The sequence below is a fragment of the Trachemys scripta genome, chromosome 8, assembly GCF_013100865.1.
Source record: "Trachemys scripta elegans isolate TJP31775 chromosome 8, CAS_Tse_1.0, whole genome shotgun sequence".
NCBI lineage: Eukaryota > Metazoa > Chordata > Testudines > Emydidae > Trachemys > Trachemys scripta.
Genome location: NC_048305.1, coordinates 66778851 through 66801674, shown reverse-complemented (window position 1 = coordinate 66801674; position 22824 = coordinate 66778851). Strand labels below are relative to the sequence as shown.

General features: G+C 41.2%; 1 protein-coding gene across 4 annotated transcripts in view; it reads right to left on the bottom strand.

The window, feature by feature from the left end:
* WDR47 (WD repeat domain 47) overlaps window positions 1-22824 on the bottom strand; it is a 47076-nt gene that overhangs the window by 15389 nt on the left and 8863 nt on the right. For 2 of the 4 annotated variants that reach the window (XM_034778813.1, XM_034778815.1), the window contains exons 2-8: window positions 20682-20848; window positions 18503-18586; window positions 17841-17925; window positions 16194-16996; window positions 12774-12900; window positions 9825-10003; window positions 6342-6599 (exon numbers count right to left, since the gene is read on the bottom strand). In XM_034778813.1, the coding sequence (XP_034634704.1) occupies window positions 6342-6599; window positions 9825-10003; window positions 12774-12900; window positions 16194-16996; window positions 17841-17925; window positions 18503-18586; window positions 20682-20839 (1694 nt within the window). In that variant the 5' untranslated portion in view covers window positions 20840-20848. The remainder of the gene's footprint in view (window positions 1-6341; window positions 6600-9824; window positions 10004-12773; window positions 12901-16193; window positions 16997-17840; window positions 17926-18502; window positions 18587-20681; window positions 20849-22824) is intronic. The other 2 variants (XM_034778814.1, XM_034778816.1) reach the window with 1 other exon arrangement.

Sequence of the window (22824 nt, the reverse complement as noted above, 5' to 3'; positions counted from 1 at the left end):
TTTCTAATTTGTCTGTTCGATGAATATATTCTGACTAGAACAACAATATCCAACCAGGCACTCAGAATTAACTCATTAATTTATAGGAGCAACAGTAGCACTTATGTCTGACACATTAACAATAAGCCATCATTTTACAGAATTTTTTAAAATATTTTTGCAAAGTAAAATAAAATGTTAAATATATAACTAAAAAGCGACATTGTCATCTTGAAAATTAACTTGTCTGGGAGTGTTGTATTTACTATTACTACAAGCAACATCTAAAAAAAGGAAAGAGTAAGTCTCCCTCTTCCTGTCCCATTACTTTCTGCATTATACAGAAGGTGTATAGTCAGTTTTATGGTTTCCCTGTGTAGGCAGTCACTCAGTAAAATGGAAAATAACTGGCAAGACTTATACAAATAGGGGGCAAAAAAAAAACAACAAAAAAACAGGATATATTGTTTACAGGGTGATCTATCAAAACCAGAAATCTAAAGTGAACTGAAAAAAACCTGAGTTTACATTGACCATTTAGCAAGAACTGTGTATCACTGAAGGTCTGCTAGCGCCTGATTTTTTCAACCCAAGCCCACCAGACCTGACCTTGTGAGAGTTCAGTCATTTTATGGCCCAGCCCGGCCCCTTCTCCTCAAACCTGATACTGCCTGCTGCTGCTGGAGTGGGCTCCCCTCCTCCCGCTCATGGTGTCATGGTGGCAGCCCCATGTGGTGGTGGCTGTGTGCGCTACTCCTGTCATTCACCACCCCAAGCTGCACTGTATGTGCTATAGGCTTGGTCTACACTACGAGTTTAGGTTGACTTTAGCAGCGTTAAATCGAATTAAGCCTGGACATGTTCACACGACGAAGCCCTTTCTTTCGACTTAAAGGGCCCTTTAAACCGGTTTCTTTACTCAACATCCAACGAGGGGATTAGTGATAAAATCGGCCTTAGCGGGTCGGAATTGGGGTAGTGTGGACGGAATTCGACGTTATTGGCCTCCGGGAGCTATCCCACAGTGCTTCATTGTGACCGCTCTGGACAGCGCTCTCAACTCAGATGCACTGACCAGGTAGACAGGAAAAGCCCCGCGAATGTTTGAATTTCATTTCCTGTTTGCCCAGCGTGGAGAGCACAGGTGACCACGCAGAGCTCATCAGCACAGGTAACCGTGACGGAGTCCCAGGATCGCAAAAGAGCTCCATCATGGACCAAATGGGAGGTACAGGATCTGCTCGCCATATGGGGAGATGAATCAGTGCTAGCTGAACTCCGTAGCAGTAAACGAAATGGCAAAATATTAGAAAAGGTCTCCAAGGCCATGAAGGACAGAGGCCATAACAGGGACGCACAGCAGTGCCGCGTGAAAATTAAGGAGCTAAGGCAAACCTACCACAAAGCCAGAGAGGCAAACGGAAGTTCCGTGACAGAGCCACAAACATGCCGCTTCTACACGGAGCTGCATGCCATGCTAGGGGGTGCAGCCACCACTACCCCAACCGTGTGCTATGACTCCGTCACTGGAGAAACACACAGGGAAGCGGGTTCGGGGTATGAGGAAGATGAGGATGAAGATAATGTAGATAGCTCACAGCAGCAAGGAAGCGGAGAAACCAGTTTCCCCAACAGCCAGGATATGTTTATCACCCTGGACCTGGAGCCAGTAACCCCCAAACTCACCCAAGGCGTGCTCCCAGACCCTGAGGGCACACAGGGGACCTCTGGTGAGTGTACCTTTGTAAACATTACACATGGTTTAAAAGCAAGCGTGTTTAATGATTAATTTGCCCTGGCAATCGCGGCCAGTACAGCTACTGGAAAAGTCTGTTAACGTGTATGGGGATGGAGTGGAAATCCTCCAGAAAGCTCTCCTTCATGTACTCCCAAAGCCTGCAAAAGGTTTCTGGGGAGGGCTGCCTTATCCCATCCGCCATGGTAGGACACTTTACCACGCTAGGCCAGTAGCGCGTAGTCTGGAATCATTGCATAACAAAGCATGGCAGCGTATGGTCCCGGTGTTTGCTGGCATGCAGACAACATCCATTCCTTATCGCTCTTTGTTATCCTCAGGAGAGTGATATCATTCATGGTCACCTGGTTGAAATGGGGTGATTTTATTAAGGGGACATTCAGAGGTGCCCCTTCCTGCTCTGCTGAACAGAAATGTTCCCCGCTGTTAGCCACGCGGTGGGGGGAGGGGTGAAGTGATCATCCCCGATAATTGTGGGGGGGGAGAAGGGGGGTTAGTTGGGTTTGTGCTGCATGTTAACCCGGAAACCGCAGCCCCTCCTTTTATTTTGCAAACCCATTTTAAATGGCTAACCCAACGGGTGCTTGGTATGGGAAATGAGGGCACTACAGTTTGAAACCATTCCCACATGTTAAGAAGGTTAAAAAAGCCAAAAGACTGTGGCTTACCATGGCTGCCTGCAAGGCGAAATCTAGTTGCCTGGCACTGTGTGAGTGATCTCTCACACCAAACCGGCAGGCCCCCAATATAAGAGGAAAAATGCGACCTTGTAACGAAAGCACATGTGCTGTGTAATGTGAAGAGCAAAATTTAATGTGAAAGAGTGTACCCATTGTTCTCTAAAATGTGTCTTTTTTAACCACCTCTCCCTTCTCCTCCACCAGCTGCAAATGTTTCTCCTTCACAGAGGCTAGTGAAGATTAGAAGGAGAAAACGGCAGACTCGGGATGACATGTTCACGGAGCTCCAGATGTCCTCCCACGCTGAAAGAGCACAGCAGAATGCGTGGAGGCAGTCAATGTCAGACTACAGAAAAGCACAATATGAACAAGAGGAGAGGTGGCAGGCTGAATCGCGGGATGAACAGAGCAAGTGACTGGCTGAAGATGATAGGTGGCGTCGGCTTGCAGACAGAAGGCAAGAGTTGATGCTCCGGCTGCTGGAGCATCAAACTGATATGCTCCTGCCTATGGTTGAGCTGCAGGAAAGGCAGCAGGAGCAGAGACCGCCGCTACAGCCCCTGTGTAACCAACAGCCCTCCTCCCCAAGTTCCATAGCCTCCTCACCCAGACGCCCAAGAACACGGTGGGGGGGCCTCCGGCCACCCAGTCACTCCACCCCAGATGATTGCCTGAGCATCAGAAGGCTGGCCTTCAATAAGAGTTAAAGTTTTAAACTGCAGTGTGTCCTTTTCCTTCCCTCCTCCCCCACCCATCCTGGGCTACCTTGGCAATTATCCCCCTACTTGTGTGAGGAATTAATAAAGAATGCATGAATGTGAAGTAACAATGACTTTATTGCCTCTGCAAGCGGTGCTCAAAGAGGGGAGGGGAGGCTGGGGTGGTTAGCTTACAGGGAAGTAGAGTGAACCGGGTGGGGGGTGTTCATCAAGGAGAAACAAAACACAAGTTTCACACTGTAGCCTGGCCAGTCACAAAACTAGTTTTCAAAGCTTCTCTGATGGGCACCGCACCCTGCTGTGCTCTTCTAACCGCCCTGGTGTCTGGCTGTGCGTAATCAGCCGCCAGGCGATTTGCCTCAACCTGCCACCCCGCCATAAATGTCTCCCCCTTACTCTCACAGATATCGTGGAGCGCACAGCAAGCAGCAATAACAATGGGGATATTCTTTTTGCTGAGGTCTGAGCGAGTCAGTAAGCTGCGCCAGCGCGCTTTTAAACGTCCAAATGCACATTCCACCACCATTCGGCACTTGCTCAGCCTGTAGTTGAATAGGTCCTGACTACTGTCCAGGCTGCCTGTGTATGGCTTCATGAGCCATGGCATTAAGGGGTAGGCTGGGTCCCCAAGGATCACGATAGGCATTTCAACATCCCCAACGGTTATTTTCTGGTCCGGGAAGAAAGTTCCTTCCTCCAGCTTTCGAAACAGACCAGAGTGCCTGAAGACACGAGCATCACGTACCTTTCCCGGGCATCCCACGTTGATGTTGGTGAAACTTCCCTTGTGATCCACCAGGGCTTGCAGCAGCATTGAAAAGTACCCCTTGTGGTTTATGTACTCGGTGGTTTGGTGCTCCGGTGCCAAGATAGGGATATGGGTTCCGTCTATCGCCCCACCACAGTTTGGGAATCCCATTGCAGCAAAGCCATCCACTATGGCCTGCACGTTTCCCAGAGTCACTACCCTTGATATCACCAGGTCTTTGATTGCCCTGGCAACTTGGATCACAGCAGCCCCCACAGTAGATTTGCCCACACCAAATTGATTCCCGACTGACTGGTAGCTGTCTGGCGTTGCAAGCTTCCGCAGGGCTATCACCACTCGCTTCTCAACTGTGAGGGCTGCTCTCATCCTGGTATTCTGGCGCTTCAGGGCAGGGGAAAGCAAGTCACAAAGTTCCACGAAAGTGCCCTTACGCATGCGAAAGTTTCGCAGCCACTGGGAATCGTCCCACACCTGCAGTACGATGCGGTCCCACCAGTCTGTTCTTGTTTCCCAGGCCCAGAATCGGCGTTCCACGGCATGAACCTGCCCCAGTAACACCATGATTTGCACATTGCTGGGACCTGTGCCTTGTGAGAGGTCTATGTCCATGTCAATTTCCTCATCACTCTTGTCGCCGTGCTGCAATCGCCTCCTCGGCTGGTCCTGATTTTGCTTTGGCATGTCCTGGGTCTGCATATACTCCAGGACAATGCGCGTGGTGTTCATAGTGCTCATAATTGCCGCGGTGATCTGAGCAGGCTCCATGATCCCAGAGCTATGGCGTCTGGTCTGAAAAAAGGCGCGAAACTAGTATCTGATGGACAGAGGGAGGGGTGAGTGACGACATGGCGTACAAGTACAGGGAATTAAAATCAAGAAAGGTGGCTGTGCATCAGGGAGAAACACAAACAACTGTCGCACAGAATGCCCCCCCCCCAAAGATTGAACTCAAAACCCTGGGTTTAGCAGGCCGTTGATTTCACGGAGGGAGGGGGAAGCAAATGAATACAGAACAAATCTATTTTTTACATCTTAAGCTGGCAGACGACGGTGCAGCATGACTGATAGCCCTCGGCATCTTCTGGATGCTTGGCAGAAAATACTAGGCGCTTGGCAGAAAATAGCATACTACGACTGATAGCCATCATCGTCGAGACTGTTCGATAGGACTGAGCATGTCTGCCCAGGTGCCCATGATTGACAGCCACTGCAGTACAACGATGACGGATATCAGTCGTAATATACCATCTTCTACCAAAAGGCAAGGGGCTGCTGCTGTGTGCAATGCAGCCCCACGTCTGCCAGCACCCAGATCGCCGATGAAGGCTACCAATCATACTGCACCGTCTACTGCCAAAAGGCAATTAGCTGCTGCTGTGTAGCAATGCAGTACCACGTCTGCCAGCACCCAGATGACATATGGTGACGGTGAGCTGAGCTGAGCGGGCTCCATGCTTGGCGTGGTATGTTGTCTGCACAGGTAACCCAGGTAAAAAGGCGCGAATCGATTGTCTGCCGTTGCTCTGACGGAGGGGGAGGTACCTGACGACATGTACCCAGAACCCCCCGCGACACTGTTTTGCATCATTCAGGCATTGGGATCTCAACCCAGAATTCCAATGGGCAGCGGAGACTGCGGGAACTGTGGAATAGCTACCCGCAGTGCAACGCTCCGGAAGTCGACGCTAGCCTTGGTACTGTGGACGCGGTCCGCCAACTTAATGCACTTAGAGCATTTTATGTGGGGACACACACAATCGGCTGTATACAACCAATTTCTATAAAACCGGCTTCTATAAATTTGACCTAATTTCGTAGTGTAGACATACCCATAGAGTGAGGCCTTGTCTAAACTACCAGGGTAAGTCGACCTAAGTTATGCTACGCCAGATACGTGAATAAAATAGCTCAAGTTGATGTAGCTTAGGTCAACTTACCGCGGTGTCTACACCACGCTGCATTGATGGGACACACTCTCCCGTCGACTTACCTTACTCCTTTTGTTCTGGTGGAGTACCGGAGTCGACCAGAGAGCCCTCTGCTGTCGATTTAGTGGACCCCAGCTGCTGCATCGATCGCAGCAGCATTGATCCCCAGGAAGCATAGACATGGCCTGAGAGGGCTACAACTCCTCGGCACATTCACTTTGTAGCATGCACAGTGCAGCAAGGGTGGCAGAAGACAACAGGAGCGGGGCACACTGCCTCCACTTCAATGACTCCACAGCAGGAGAAGAGTCAACCTAACCCACCTGTTTTCCCACCTGATCTGGACCCAACACTTTTAGTCAGGTCCCATCGGATTCAGGTCGGGTCATAGGGTTCCATACATCACCACAAATAAATGAATTTTCTAGTTTTCAAAATACAGTACCCATGCTAATCTTCAGTTAATACTATGAATAACATTTCCAGCTCTGAACAATCTCTAGTGCTTACGTTTTACTCCCATGGACTGGCGATTCTTCAAGAAAGGGTATCTGATTTGTTGATCCACGCTTTTGAGGAGTGCTCGTATTAACAATTTGGTTATCAGTACCTATTCTCTGACTAACATCTGGAGGTGGTGATACAAAGCTAGTTGCTGGTGTGTTAGATGCATGCCCTTTGCTCCCATTACATTGCTGGCTGAGCGTCTGCACATCATTTTCAAGAGTGTCTATACCTATGTTTAGCTCTCCCAACTTTTGAATAGACCTGCAGAGGGTTGATGAAAACAGACAATAAAAGTTAAAGAAACAGTTTATAATATGGGAACTTGAAAAGTGAAGTTGTACCCATGTTGCCCAGTAGCATGATAGGTATAATAATTCATCTATGAAAAGATTATATTTAATTACAGTGGTGTTTAACCCAAAGATTTTTAGCAGCCCATTTACTTAAAGAGTGATAATATTTTTGACATGCTTTAACCCCACCCTGCCAAAATGAAAGGAAGAGTATTTTCATATGAACAAACTGACAAGATGTCAAAGTAAAAAATAAGTTTTCCTTTACATTTAATATCTATTTCTCCCATCATAAAATAATCATAAAAATACTTCTTTACACTTTGTCACCAAAGTGACAACCTAATATCACACTCATAAGAGAACCATAGAAAGTAATGAAGATAACTAGAATCAAACATTGAGCACCTTATTTTAGGTTATGTATTTACTACATAACTGAAATAATTACATTTTGGGGATTTCAAGCTCATGAGGTTTCTAGAGTGAATCTATTATGTGACAAAGTCAGACCAGACAACTGTAAGAGAGTGGTCTTGTTGAGGTCCAGGAAGTGGGCTGGCAGGAGCCCACCCATGGCAAAAGGCCCCTCCCCCAGCCTAAGGGGAGGAGCCACTGATCACAGGACTCAAATACAGGGGACAACAGAAGAAAAAACAAGGACAGGTGTGAGGGCAAAGGGTCAAAAGCAGGGAACCTGAAGGGAACACTGAGCAGAGAACCCCAGACAGTGCCCACTGCTCCTCAAAGCTGTCAAGGGAGCCAGCGGACACAGCCCAAAGGAACTCTGCTCATATACGTGACCAGAGAGAGGAACGGAAATAGGCCCCACAGTCGCAGAGCTGCCTCTCGGCCAACATCCTCTCCCTGGTGTTATAGATGACCACTTTGGCCATTGCTAGGAGGCAGCTGATGAGGAGCTCTCGCTCAGCCCTGCAATGTTAAAGGTCCTCCCCCATGAACTGAAAAGAGGTTACCTCAGGCCAATGAGGGAGACTTGAGTTCAATTAAGGGCTGCCTGTGACCTTTAAAAAACCCTCCCTCTCTCTCTCACCAGAAAAGGAGATAAGCTGCAGCAGGGCTAGTGACCACAGGGAAAAAGGCTTCTCCTGAGTGGAGGGCTGCACTCCTCCCTATACGGAAAGTAACTATGCAAATGGACTGTTTGGGGAAGTACTGGCACCCAGAGGTGAGCATAATGAGGCAACACTGCAGAGATGGGGAAGAGAAAAAAGTATTCCCTCTTTTATGTTATTACCTTGTTTCTTTTTTGTTTGGCTAAAAGGTACTCCTGCTTAGGCCTACCCTGAGGTCCACACTGGGACTGATTAATTCCAGGTCCCCACTGCCAGAGGGGGAAACGCTGCGCCCAGAAAGATAAAGGAGGTGCCTTGCCACAATTGTTTTATGACAGAATTGTGTGTTTGATAACAGTTCATACATGGGGCAGGTTATTTAGCACAGACCTAACAAACATTAAGAGTTTTTGGTTTTTTTAAGGGCTAAATTCTGTCCATTTGAATTTTCATGGGTTTCTGAATATTGGGCTATACACTAGACACGTACAAAGGATTTCCATTAATATCAACAGGAATCCTTCATAAAAAGACAAAAACACTTGGCCCAAAATACTAGAACTAGGTAATAATACTTAATAGACTTAGTTGATGAATTTTGCCTCTGAACTGAATTTCCTCTCTTTGCTACCAGAGTTCATATAGTATTCACACATTCCTTCAAATAAGTTTTGGTCTTATGAACTAACAAAAATAAAAATATTCCAATTACACAAGTGTGATATTCCCTATTATGACATGAATTTAAAAAAGAAAAGTTTATTTTACGTGGCCAGAAAACAAATCTATAAAAATTTCACTCTTCTCCAGGAGGGCTAAAATTTAGATATGAGACAGTTTAACATGAAGAGCCTGATTTAGTAATACTTCCCATATGAAAAGCACAGCCAATTAATATAAATATTTCAAGGATATATGTAGAATATTTTATTTGCCTGATGGCCATATTCCAGTCTAGTTTAAAATTCCCAAATGCTAAGTTATCAGTAGTTTAAATTACTAGGGTCTATAATTTTATTCCTTAAATTGAATAATCCTTGAGCTTGGTCAAATCATTTAGAGCAAAGCAAGGTGGGTTTATGCAACAGAACTGTGTACACAGCAGACTTGGTCAAAATATATCACAAGAAGTTAAACATTTTCCCCCGCTAAAGAATTCATTATAAAAATGGCTGTACAGTAAGTTTCCTTAAAACTTTCCTCAAATATATCCAGTTTTTCAGGTTCTAGAAAAACAGAGGCCCTGGTCCAAAGTACAGCACCTAGACCCATGCTTAAACTTTACATTCTTGAATTTAGGTGTGCTCAAGTGCCATGCTGGAAAAAGTCAGATTATAATCAGTAGTCAGCAGACATCAAAAAGTTAGTAAAACCCTTTTTGAGTGGAGGTGTGGGGGGAGGGGAGGAAAAAGGGAGGGGGGGAGTGCCAAGCTTTTCTTTGCAAAACTTATGTCTATTTATTCAAATTTTGACCATTAGAGGATACTGTATTTGAAGAGGGATTTGTAGCTTTAGAATACCAACACAATGACAACTGTCATTATTTTTAGACCAAAATACCCAAAGCCAGCTTTTCAGTTGCTGCTTGGTTTGAATTAAGTTCATTATATTATAAAACCGAGGAAAAATAAAAAGTGAGTCAGTTGCCTATTTGAACTTCCAAAGAATATGACTAATTAAAGCAGATTTGTTCTTGTTAGAAGTTAGTTGGCTTTCCTCATGATTTTCATATCAATACCCCAAATCTTAGTAATGAATTGTCTAAATATAAGCCAATATGGAGAAAAGCTCTCCCAATTACAGGGTTATCTTAGTATAAAACATTTAAAGAGAGACCACAAACAACTTCAAATATCTGTATACAAAGTTCATTGTTATTTCACTAAATTGTTTAGTGAGTTATTTTTCATTCTTGTTCATCACAGAGGAGTTTATACTTCAGATAAATTTATTGGCAAACATAATTTTAGCCCAGAAAGTTATTTTTGGGTACATCTGCAAAAAGAGTAATTCCATATTTGGCATTCTGAATATCTAAGCAGATTAGGATCTAGGGGGCAATTTAGTACTAAAGAGCATAAAATGACATATCAGTGGAACAGTCAACTAAAGCCAACCTGTTAAGAAACTGTTCAGTAAGATTCTGTTGCTGGTCTGTGCCATCTTCCTGGTTTACTCCTCCTTCAAGCAACATTTGCTGATACAGTTGTCGTTGTTGCTCTTTCTGTTCTAAATGCTGTTGGTAACGTAATCTTTGTCTATAATATTCTTGAAACTGCTCTGTTGAATCACGAAGCTTAACGAAATAAGGATTATTTGGGTTAGACACAATTAGGCTTAAAAAAGTTAGAATTTTAATAGTAAATGTTGGTAAAGGTCCATTTCATTGTACACACACAAATCAACCATTTTTTTTAATCAATAACAATCAAAATGTAAAAATAGACAAAGTAAGAAAATGCTCCTTGAGAACAGTTTGATTTAAGGATGTTTGTCAACAGCACATGTCAAAATATACAAAGCAGTTTGTGCTTTAATGGTTATAAAGCTTTAATTTTTTGAATCTGGCTTTGCAGGACTGAAGAATGAAAGTGGTTTTGTCACTATAGTAAGCAAGTAAAACTGAATACACATAAGAAATTTATCTACTGCTTAAAGATGCCATTTCTGCTATCAGTTTTTAGAGCAGATTTTTACTTTAGTAATACAAGCAAAAAGCTATAGCAATCCTTCAGGACAAAATTTAAACACTGGAATACCACAATTTAAGGTAAAAAAAATTACTCAGCAGCAGAAAAAAAGATTATTTCATTCTCTTTTTTTCAGAAGCATTAAAAGTAGGACTTCTTTTGTCAACTAATATGTACACTTACATGAAACCCAAGGCAAAACACCCTCATAACCCTTGAAACTGTAGATTAGAAGGAGCTGTTTCAGGACAACTAGACAAGCTGGTGGATCTTCTATTGATACAGTAGGAACAGAAATCAGTACCTTGTACAATTAGTGTCAAGGAACACAGAATCATACTGCAAAGTCTAAACCTTGTTTTCTTTTTAAAAAAAGTTTCTAATAGTTGTGAGTAAAACACTGTTGTATGCAACAATGCAAGGGTGTCATCACAAAACTACAGACAGCTTAAAATAAAAGCTTTGAAAGATGTGAACTATCCCCACTCACCTCATCAAGAGGTTAACTGTGATGTATGAGTTAAGTACAAATGGAAACAATGTTGTCTATCACCACCTGACCCAATCACCCTTTCTAGACAGATCCCAGTCAACTGTGATTTTGATTCAACGGCTGAATCCCATGTGCTTCTAAGCCCCCTGGGTGTGGGCAATAACTGATCACTGTTCCTAGTTTTGGGTCTCTCAGGCACATTTACAGATGCAGATCCCATCTCTGGCATCCTTCTTGAGCACTGGTACCCTGCAATCTGTCTGCCTAGACCCAGAACCAGTGTTATAGCCCTCTTGAGCCCCCATTTGGTAAGGGATTTCTCCCGAATCCACCGAGTTGTGGGAACTGTGATTTCTAGATTAACCACTTCAGGGAAACTGAGCAGTAAAGTTAGGAACACAGGCTTAGCAAAGGAATTCCTTGTGTTTTTTTTTTTTAAACCAAAAAAAAAAAAAAACCCGCAACCATTTTACTTTTTTAAAAAAAGCTGAATAAGTTTTCCATAAATCTGTAACAGTCCTCAACGCAACCTTCCCTTCTGATCTCATCTTGCCTGCAAGTCCTGGTTTTGGTTAGCATCGTTACGTGAGGCAGAGTTTCTTCTGCCTGTTTTGCTTACACAATGAGGAAGAAGTGGCCCTTTGCTGAGAAAAGAGCCTCCTTTTAAAGTCTCTGTCCATATGCCCAGCTCCAACCCCTCCACTACATCATTCTAGTAGGGAAGAGTCATTCAATGCTGATGGCTCCTGATAGCTTAGCCTTCTTTAAGGTGTCCCACACCCTAGCATGTGCACATAATGTCTCAAGTAGATTAACCTTGTCAAGATTAGACTGGTTTTCAACACTACCTGATTATATTTTCATCCAACTTGAAGGTTACAATACAGAGTTACGGTCAAAGTGAAAGTTACAATCACCAAGTGGTGTTCTCAGAACAAAATGGGGTTCACAATTTGACCCAGATATGTCCCCGATCTGTCACTATTTCAGTACCAATAATTGTAACACAAATATCCAGCAAACACTGCAATCCATTGTTGTTGAATAAAGAGGTCGATATTTGGGTGGTGGAAAGTGAAGGCAACTCTGTTCAGTGGAAAGCACTAAAGCCAACAACTCTCATTTCACTTCACTCTGCTGCTGCTGCTTGGAGAAGCCTTGGTGAAAAGCCCATGAACCTCCCTTCTGATCCTGCTTAACACTTCCAGGTTCTGACTGCTAGGTTTAGTTCCCTGGCCATCTGATAAGTTTTTCAAGCCCTACAGTACCTTCCCGAAAGCTTACTGAAACAAAAAAGTTGGGCAACTTAAATCTGATTTACTTTCTAACAAATACAATTAACAAGGCTTCCGTTATTCATCATGAGTATATCTTTATATTCTAAATTGAATAGTCCACTCAATAGGGTGTACATAATTTTAATTTCTTAGTTGTCACAGGCAGGACATATACAAAATGTTAACACTACATCCCACAAAACAACTAGCGGCAGGTAAGTTCTATATTGGATTCCTTATTTACCAAACAGAAAAGTAAATTACAAAAATGGTTCATTCTTAGATCAGAATATTCTAACCATTATGCTAACTTCATATACTGCACAATACTTTAAAATATACAGTAGTTTTTGTTACATTTGAGTTAAGAGCACAATCACCTGCTGCATCATCCAGTTGTATGACAGCAAAAGTTTGTCTAATGGAAAGACAATTAGATATATTATATCTTATGTTGCAAGTATATTACTTAGAGCAAAACAAGATTCAAAAGCATCTGTATTATATACGTGGATGAAGTTCCCATCATAGCAGGCAAATTGTTATGCAATTTATCAGAGCAGGAAGCTCAAAAGGCCTTTTTATATGGAAATAATCAAATGTTACCTCATTTTTTTCTGGTTTGGCTGGTCCTTGATTCTGCGCTCCATTTACTGGCTCATTTTCTGGAACTGAACTCTGGCAAATGGTCTCACTGCCAATGGAATGCTGTGGCTCCACAGGAGTATCACTTCTTTCAGTGATATGAAAAACAGAAGAAAAGGTTTATTTGTGAAATCTGACTAATAGAAAATCCTCTAATAAGTAAAGAAAAATATATTTATAGAATAAATCTGAAATAATTATGTACAAAGCACCCCATTATATGAAGCCCAAAGATATTACTGGCAGAGCAGACAAAAATATCCCATTTTAACCTGTTACACTAACAGTTGCTAGCCCTAAAAATAGACGTAATGTACTTTGTTCTCAGATTTTTCCAAAAGCCTTATATTTTGGAAGTCCCATTATGCTTCTATTTTCTATTTTTATGCCTTCCATGAAAGGCTGTCCATTCCTTCAACAATCTAAAACACCATCAACAAATTACTCAAGCTCTTTGTTAAATTTTTAGATCTCTCCCACTTTTGAGGAACACTAATTACATCTGTTGGCTTCTCCCACTGTTCCCTAAAATTCTGGGAGGGGAAGAAGCCTACATTAATCACAAGCCACCTCCGCAACTGCCTCCCATTCTGTACAGGATAATATTTCTTTAAACTACATTTAAATGACATTCAACATTGGGAAGCTAGAAAATTCTGGTATTAGCTATATAGGAAAAAGAGTGCAACTAAAATCTGTTCTCACTTAAGGTGCTTTATAGGGACTTACAAAATTAGGGTAAGAAGTATTTCCACATGGAATTATTTTAGAAAACAGTTCAATAGCCAGTAAATATGCAGAATACATTAGAAAATGTTGGACTCTTTAAAGAGTACTCTAACCTGACAAAATTGCAAATACTTAATGGTTTGGAGCAGCGATTTGTTGAAATTATTTTTGAGTTACTGGTGTATGTGTGCATTAGCAAAAACAATTTAATCTGATTAATAGACATTTAAGGATCTCCCTTATTTCTTCTTGTGTTCAGTAGACAAATCTCCTTTACAGGTTAGGAGAGAGAAGTAAAATAAGGGGTGCTGAGCTCTTGTGAAAAATGCCAAGAGCTCCCACTCTTGAAAATCTGGTCAGTTAATTTAGGTACCTAAATGGAAGCTGAACTCTTTTGAAAAATCTAACCTCAATTGGGGGTTGTGAGCATTTTTGAAAGTCTGGTCCTCAGCCTACTTCCAGCTTTCATGAGATATGAGAACTATATTTAATAAAAAATACAAGGTTTTCATATTAGTTATCTGTTACATTTTACATCAAATCAAAAGCCTGATCCTGTAAATCCCTGTACAAAGCGTTTGCAAAATAGTGTAAAGATTGCAATAATTAGCATGAGCTATCTATTGCCTTGAAGTATATAATTCACGTAATACATTCATTATGTATAGAACCAATGACAGCAGCATATTAAAATAGAAAAATAAAAAGTTATTCAAGTATGAAATCCTTAGTAAAATATTTCACATTCTAGAACCAGTTTTAAAACATAGGGATATGGCAGATACCCAAATGCAAAGCTTTGGGTATATAGGTGACCATATTCGGAAAAGTATTCAAATTTTGCTAAGGTTACTTCTACACTACACACTGCTGGTGGTGGCAGGTAGGCTATATGTACACATCAGTGGCAGTGGAGAGGCAGTGGGGAGACGTTTCAGCAGCTCCCTGATGGCAAGCATTTCACTGAGTCCAGGAAAAGCTCTGGCAGGGATTGGCAGCGGTGAAAGGTTCAGCCTTTCCCCACTGCCGGAGCCTTTCCCTATCGCAGGGGAAGGCTCCAGCAGTGGGGAGGGAGCAGAGCCTTCCCCTGCTCTACTCGCCTAAGCCATACCTCACCATCTACACTGCTATTTATCCCCATGCTAGAGGAGCGATCAGAGTATGTACTCTGCATGCTGATGAAAGAAGTGTGCAGTGTAGACATACTCTAAACATCTTAAACAGGTCTACTGTGCAAGTTTTAAGAGCACTATGGATATAAATTTAGAGTTCATAAGCCATAAAGCCCTGATTTTAATAAGGATTAGAAAGGAAAAAGTTTCATATCATGAAGGTATGGGGGGAGCAAGTTTCCATAAGAATTTTAATTCTTAAAATGAGAAAAATCAGTTTTGCATACTACTGTGTACTAACACAAAGTATTAACTAATTCCTATAGCCATCATAACCTGATTAGCTGGAATTTAAATAGAAATATAGGGAAGCAAATCCGAAAGTCTTGCTGAGATTATGTTTGAAGATCAATTAGGTACAATATATCTAAGTGCAACTGTGGTTATAGTTGCACAAGTCTCCAATATTGGTGAATTTTTTTAAGGCTCTGCTCCTGCAGATTTACATATGGGCACAGTTCTGCTGACTAAATATGAAGTTTAACATTTACTTAATTCTTTGCAGGATCAGGACCTAAATTTGCAATGATAGTTGGTGTGGCATACTGCCATCCTGTGGACATTCCATTTATCTACAAGGAAGTGTGGAGACAGGGATATTACATAGGTGAGAGAAAAGAAAGAAACAGAGTTTAGGAATTCTCTAAGACAGACACTGCATCTAGTTTCATTTGCTACATTGCTGATGTAATAATTTAAAAAAATTCACAGAAACCTCAGAATTTCTGCTTTTTCAAGAATACAAAGAGTTGGAATGCTGTTATTTACAGTTCAATAAATGGCATTCAGAATATTTTAAATCAACCATTGAAATATTTTACACTTCCAATGCATGCTACTATATACCTACATACATAGTAAGTTCCAATAAGAACTTCAGTAACTAGAATCTAGTATCAAGTATCAGAGGGGTAGCCGTGTTAGTCTGAATCTGTAAAAAGCAACAGAGGGTCCTGTGGCACCTTTAAGACTAACAGAAGTATTGGAGCATAAGCTTTCGTGGGTGAATGCCCACTTCATCAGATGGCATTCACCCACAAAAGCTAATGCTCCAATACTTCTGTTAGTCTTAAAGATGCCACAGGACCCTCTGTTGCTTTTTATAGAATCTAGCGTATATCCGGTCTTAGTTTTAAGCCAGAACTTCATCTTTCTGCTATATTTTGGGTAAACTATAGATGGGCTTGAATAAAAGCTTCAGATTTGAACATCCCTGAACTTTGGGGAAGACTGAATTAAAATCTTGTCAGGCTCATACCCATTTTTAATTTAAAAGTCAAATTTCTTAGGGGCTTAAGGAGAGAAAAAAGAAACAGTTTGAACTGCAATAGGATTTACACATCCAACTTTAATTACCATTAATGGTAAGTCACAAGTGCACCTGGATGAACATAACCTTACATGTTTAACATGGTCAGTTACACTTCAGTATTAATAACTCTCTCTTTTAAAAAAAAATGTGGAGTTAAATGAAACTTACCGCTCAGGTGACTCTTCATAAATGCTATGGCAATCTGTATTTTCAAGCATGAGACTTCTGCTAAGATTCTGCACTCCTGGGTAATGGAAATTGGCAAAGGAGTGTGACATTGGAGAGGTTTTATTTCCAAGGTCTGTGACTCGCTTATCATGATTCGTTAATCCACATGACAGCCCATCTAAGGCAGGGTTTAAGGAACGAGTCATGTAAGCATCAGCTGACTGAGGCCGTCTCATTGGGGATGATGGGTAAGGAGAAAGTTTGCTGATAAGAGGTGTCAAAAGATCAGCATATGCAGCTTTTGTGGGCTTCAAGAGTTTATCAACATGAATATTAAGCATCTTTTGTTCAAAAGCACAAGAGAAAACAGAAGCTGGCAGATTCTGAAGCCATGACAATAAGCTCAGGTCCAAGTCATCACACCCATTACCACACAAAAGATCAATGCCAAGCAATACTTCACTCTCTGTAATTTCTTCTCCTGTTGCTTTACTCTGACAGAATTCCACACAACATTCATAAAGCAATCCCTTCATTACGAGCTGAAATAAACGATTATTACTTGCTTTGAAACCAGCCTCACTCAGTTTCCTGTCGGCAGGAATAAACTCTGCAACCATGATGCAAGCTTCTTCGAAGCAGTGAACTCGTGCAGTACTAGGGTTCCAGTCTTTGAATTCTGCATGGTTGGTCAGACGGGGCAATGTAAGTAACAAACACAGTTTACTATAGTCTTCTTTAGAAGGACAATATTCTTCCAGGGCATGTAGGCACTGTACAGCTTCTTGCATTGTAAACTCCAGCTATAGAAGAAATATTAAATACCAACAGGACACGGTTGACTTTAAAGTTACCAATTTATTCTTCTACTACAAGGACAGTTAGCTGCAGAAGGATAACATGCATTAGGATTTCCCTCATTTTTCCTTTGCTGTTACTATAGTTTTCATTTTAATTAAGTTAGCGTATATGGAGTCTGCAACAGATTTCACGTCAGCAGTTTTAAGACCAAATTCTTCTTAAGGGACTCCAATTTTCAAATCACTTGATCAATAAAATGAAGGTCATGCTGATGTGGCTGTTTTCCTAGAAGCCACTATATGTTTTAAGCTCTCAGAATTTTAATATCTGTAGTTAAACAAATTTGCTACAACTGTAGGTTGAGAAGGCATTTCCAGTTTAGGAGTTGAATTCTCTTTTCAGAGCCATAAAGAGGAGAAACTCCATTTAAGTTAGAATATCAAACTGGTGTAAGAGAATCAAGTCCTAAGTTTCTGTAATTTTCAGTCACTGGAAACTCTGAGAAAGTTACTTTTTGTGTTGAAGTTTTTCATGCTTATTCTCAGACTATACGTAATCTGTGTGTGTAAAAACAAGCGATGAAAATCTCCACAGCTCTTTGCAGATCACATATTCAAATACACACAGATGTGTTTGATTAATTTTTAACAAATTCTAAAACAGAAGGCAAGCTTAAATGCAACACTAAAACTGAAATGTTAGCTGCAGAAAATGGAACTTTTAGCTAAACAAATGACTACCATAAGCCTTCAGGAACAACAATATGGTACTATAGACTTCCATAGTGTCTAATCAATAAGAGGATCTTAAAGCATTTCATTAATGTAACCAAGTATAAAAACTTACGTGCTGAGGCTCATCTTCTGCTGACATTGCATTGTTCACACATAAGGCTTCTAAAAATTTCTGTTTCAGTATAATATAGCGAAACCTGCACATAGGAAGTGAAGTATAAGACACTAAAGATCTTAAAGCAGTAACTAAGTAGTACATTCCACAGATAACTGCAGCTGCAAAGCTTTTGCTCTCAAAATGTAACAAGCCAAGCAATAAAAGAATTGGTTCTTTGCAGAAAAGATGTCTTTTTCCAATGATTTACTTCCAGAAATATTACATGTTAAAATAATTGCTGGTTCATAAGAGAAAGATCCACAGCCAGTCTCCTCCTTTCTTGAATACCTGAGTTACTTTGATGTGATCTCAAAGAAAATACATTTTTTTTAAATTGAGCACAATTCTTAAAGTATAAAGCATTTTAACCAGGCCAAGACATGTTATAGAATACTTTAAAGTCTGCAGTAAGTTTTAACACACTTTCAAATAATTTTATACTGGATGTATAGATTGAAAAAAATCTATAAAGCCATACAACTGAAATTGTAAACTATTGTTCTCAAATTCAGTAGTTACAGTTTATTTTTCTAAAGACTTGGAAAAGTCTTATTCCAGAGATTTTCCACCTCACCATATGACTTACGATGCTACTACCTCAGAGTTCATAATTTTACCTTTTCTTGTCAAATTTTTCCATACACTCAAGAGGCTGAATGAACTGAAGAACCTCATCCCACTGTCCATCAAGGATCAACTGTCTATACAAAAAGAAAGTCACTCATTTAATTTAGCTGGACATTTTTTACTTAACATTTTTACAAATGTAATTTACATACAGCTTGATGTACAGCTGACCAGCAAGCTTTGTAAAGTTAATGCTTTGCAAAGCAGATAAGATCAGATTTAAACAGAGATAAACGTATAACCTAAATCTTTTCTCAATACTGCCTTTGTAGCTACATACTCTAACACCAAGAGGACAAATGGTAGATATTTATGTATTTGTAAAGAGGTACAAGAGTATCTCTTCAGGTATCTGCTGCTTTTTATGTTTTTAGGGATTTCTTCCAAGATGCTTCATTCTTTCTCCACAAGTGAGATTTTAAAAAGTCACAATACAAAACATGACTGAAGACATCCTGAAAAATACTGGAAATAAGCCTAAGAGTATTAACTGCCTAGAGCGGTTGTGTGTAAACAGAGCAGTTGTGCAGCAGGGCTCCGCATCTGTTTACATTATTTATAGTATAGCACAACCAACTGTTCTATTGGCCCTGTACAAACACAAAGTGGACACAATCCCTATGCTAGGGAGCATTGTGTAAGGAGAGCATTTGTGGATCCAGGGGCTCAAAACTCCCAGGCAAGCAGAAAAGCCACTTCCAGTAAGCTGGAATAGCAGGCAGGGCTGCATTTCAGCCTCATCCCCCGTTGGGTGGGTAAATACCATTTCTTCATGCCCTCACAGTGTTTTCCTCAGAAAGCCTATTAACTTTGGTAGGGAGAGGAAAACTTCACCTTAGATGAATACTCCTGCTATCACTAAGAATACAGCCAAATTAAGGATGAAGAAACTCAACCCAGAATTTATCAATGTACGTACCTATTTTTCATTATGCTTACTCAGTTTTAGCAGTATGTGCCAAAAACCCACAAGAGCATCGTAATTGGGGCTAGGCAGGAAATGTTGTTAAGGAGATTTTACAGATCATGTTTAATGTTATTTAAACATAGATGTATAAATACTTTCCTATGCTTCCGGTAAGCTGTAAAATCCCTTAGCATGTATATTATAAACCTCATTTGTGCTTAATGGTTTCATCATGCAAATACCTATTTAATAAATGTGAGATATTAAAAGTCTATTTATTGTGCCTCTACAGTAGTCACTTTTCCAACTGGAGGGTAATACTATGGGAATGGTGACAGCCTTAAAAGTAGTCCTAGAAGTATAACCACAATACTGGTGAGGGCTGGTCTACACTAGGAAGTTTTACCAGAAAAACTTGCCTTTTTGTCAGCACAGCAAAAATCCCAACTTAATCATCACAAATGTTAGGTCCATATTAAAACTGGTAGTCAGCCCTATGTTAAGTTTTAGCCTGAGGGAAACTGCTCAAGAACAAAGCTGGAATATCTGTTCAGCTACAGATGAACAAAAGAGCCTTGTTGGTCCAAGTCCAAGCTACCAACATCCCCAACCTCACCCTCTCCTTCCCCCTCACCAACCAAAACAAACAGAAACTCCTCCCTGTATGAACTTATTCCTACATTTGTGGTAAGGTTTAGTAAGCTATCTTCATACTTGTAGTCACCCAGGTCCTTTCAGTAAACATTTTGCTGTACAACATATGCCATGAACCCTGTTTTGATAAGTAGGGTCCACTTCCACAGTTTGATGTTAGAGAAAATCTGAGCATCTTTTTGAAAGGCAGATTACATCTTCTGGAAAACATTTGATTTAGAGAGCATGTCAATCACACAATTAGAAGGGACCTCAAAGGTCATCTGGTCTAACTCCCTGCTAAGATGCAGGATTTGTTGCGTCTAAACCATCCAAGATAGATGGCTCATCAGACATAGTTACCAGAATATTTTATCAAAATATTTTGTTGACATTTTTCATGAGTGTCTCAGGATGTTTTAAAAGCCCATGGACATCCTAAGTGCTTAAATGCTACACATAGGACAATTTACAATGGAGAAGCAATACTTGAGGAGAGAAAATATTTATGGCAAAAATGACTCAATGCTTTTCATGGCAGTCAGCAGTCAATTAGTTTGGCTAGTGAACATATGGCCAGCAGATATTAAGTTAGTTTCTATTGTACTAATTTATATAATAATTTCTACCTCAGAAAAAGCATGTCATCTGAGAACAGGCCATTAATGACTCCACTTTCTTTCTCAAGAGCCAGCATACTGATATGAAGTTTCTTCGAGTTCAGGAAATCTAAGATTAGTTTTATTATTTCAACTTCTTTTACATTCACTGTTTCTTCAGCAGTCATGATGGTAGCCTAGAGAGGAAAAAAACAAAGTAATACGGTCCATATTTTGTCTTATGCCTTGTCATCAAATGCTGTTGACCAGAAATCGCAAATAAATGTTTGTTTTGACAGTACTGAATATTGTAGTATTCCAAAATTGGTTAGTGGGATTTAGGAAATCAATCTCATGCATTTGAGCATGCAGCCATAACTCTGACTTGATCCTGAAGCTGTGACCACCCAGTTGTACCCTGAGTTCATTAAATGGCCCACTGAAATGAACTGATCAAGAAGTTTTCAACTATATTTTTACCCTGGAATAACATTTCCATTTGCAAGACTGCAGTCCCTTTCTCTCAGAAAAGGAAATGCAAGATAACAGAATAGTATTTGAGTATTTAAGGTATGCAGAGATACTTGTAAGATTTTATAATTATACAGAAGATACACGAAGAACAGTTTTATGATATATAAAAAGCATTATCTTGATTTTTTTTGCCATTCTGAAACAGTACATGGTAAGTAAGCCAGGACTTCCCATCCTTACTTTGTAAGGAGGCCTATTTCCATTGCAATGTTTTATGGGGAATCTAAATGTCAACATATTTTATTGGGTTTTCCTCCAATGTCAAGACCTCTCCACAGAAGTATGGGCAAGCAATGACATACATCTCTATTTGGAAATCTGTGATAACCTTCTAGTTCACTGGCTAATTCCTGCAAGATGTTAAATGCCTCAGCTCTCTTTGATATCAGTTAGGGGTGAGGGTGCTCAACATCTTGGAAACTACTCTAGAACGCTGGCTCCCACACGATGTCCCACTGGACACTTGCTGGTGGTCTGTAGAAAGCTTGCAGATCACACAGTACCATCTTTTCAGGAGCTCTTCATTACAAAGAGGAGCCTGGAGCGAGCTGTAAGGGTATATCTACATTGCAGTGGCAACGAGCCCTTCCAGCCTGTGGGGCTCGAGCTAGAGCACTAAAAATAGCAATGTCCACATTGCACCTCAGGCACACAAGCCCACATGACCCCCTGGATCTCTGTCGAGTCTCTGCAAAAGCCTCAAAATCCAGACTACTATTTTCAGTGTGCCAGCTTAAGTCCCACTAGCACAACTCTATCTAATCAGGCTTGGAGGCTCACTCCCAAGTGCAGTATAGACCAGGAGTTCTCAATGGGGTTGCCAAGGCTGGTGTTAGGCTTGCTGGGGCCCAGGGCAGAAGCCCAAGCCCCAGTGCCCGGGGCTGAAGCTGAAACCTGAGCCCCACCACCCAGAGGTAAGATTACATGCCACCTGCTCAGGACAGAAGCCCTTGGGCTTCAGCTTTGGCCCCTCCGGGCGGGGTGGTGGAGCTCAGGCGGCAGGGCTTGGTCTTTGGTCCCCCATCCTGGGGTTGTGTAGTAATTTTTGTTGTCAGAAGGGGGTCACGATGCAATGAAGTTTCAGAACCACTGGTATAGACATACCCTAAAAGCAGCTGGCAACAAGAGAGGAAAGTGAAGCTACTCTCAAGGACTGGAGCCATCAGTAGGAAAGAATGTCCAGGAAAACGGGACAAGAGAGCCAGGTGGCTAGTCTGCAGAGGACAAGGGGGTGATGAAGAGGAACAGAAATATGAGTAAGGAAAAGAAACAATCACAGAGCAAGATGAAAAGTGTTGTCTGAAGTAGGGTCTGAAAAGTCTACTTTTTTCTCATCATTTCAAGAATGACAAAAAATTAATTAGACATATCTAAAGTATATACTTTTCTAATATTACTTTTCTACATAAGTAAGTAATTGCAACAGGATGTTAAATGACTGCTAACAGGAAAGGATGTGGTTCCCAAGTCAAATTCAAGATGTGGTGTATACTCTAGAGCAGTGGTCTCCAAAGTGGGGTGCGCGTAGGAGGATCCTTGGGGGTGCACGGCAGGAGGAGCGGTTTTTTTTTTTTTGCTTCGTCAGTTTGGGCGGGAGTCCGAGTGGCTTTTTTTTTTTTTTTTTTTTTTTTGCTTCAGC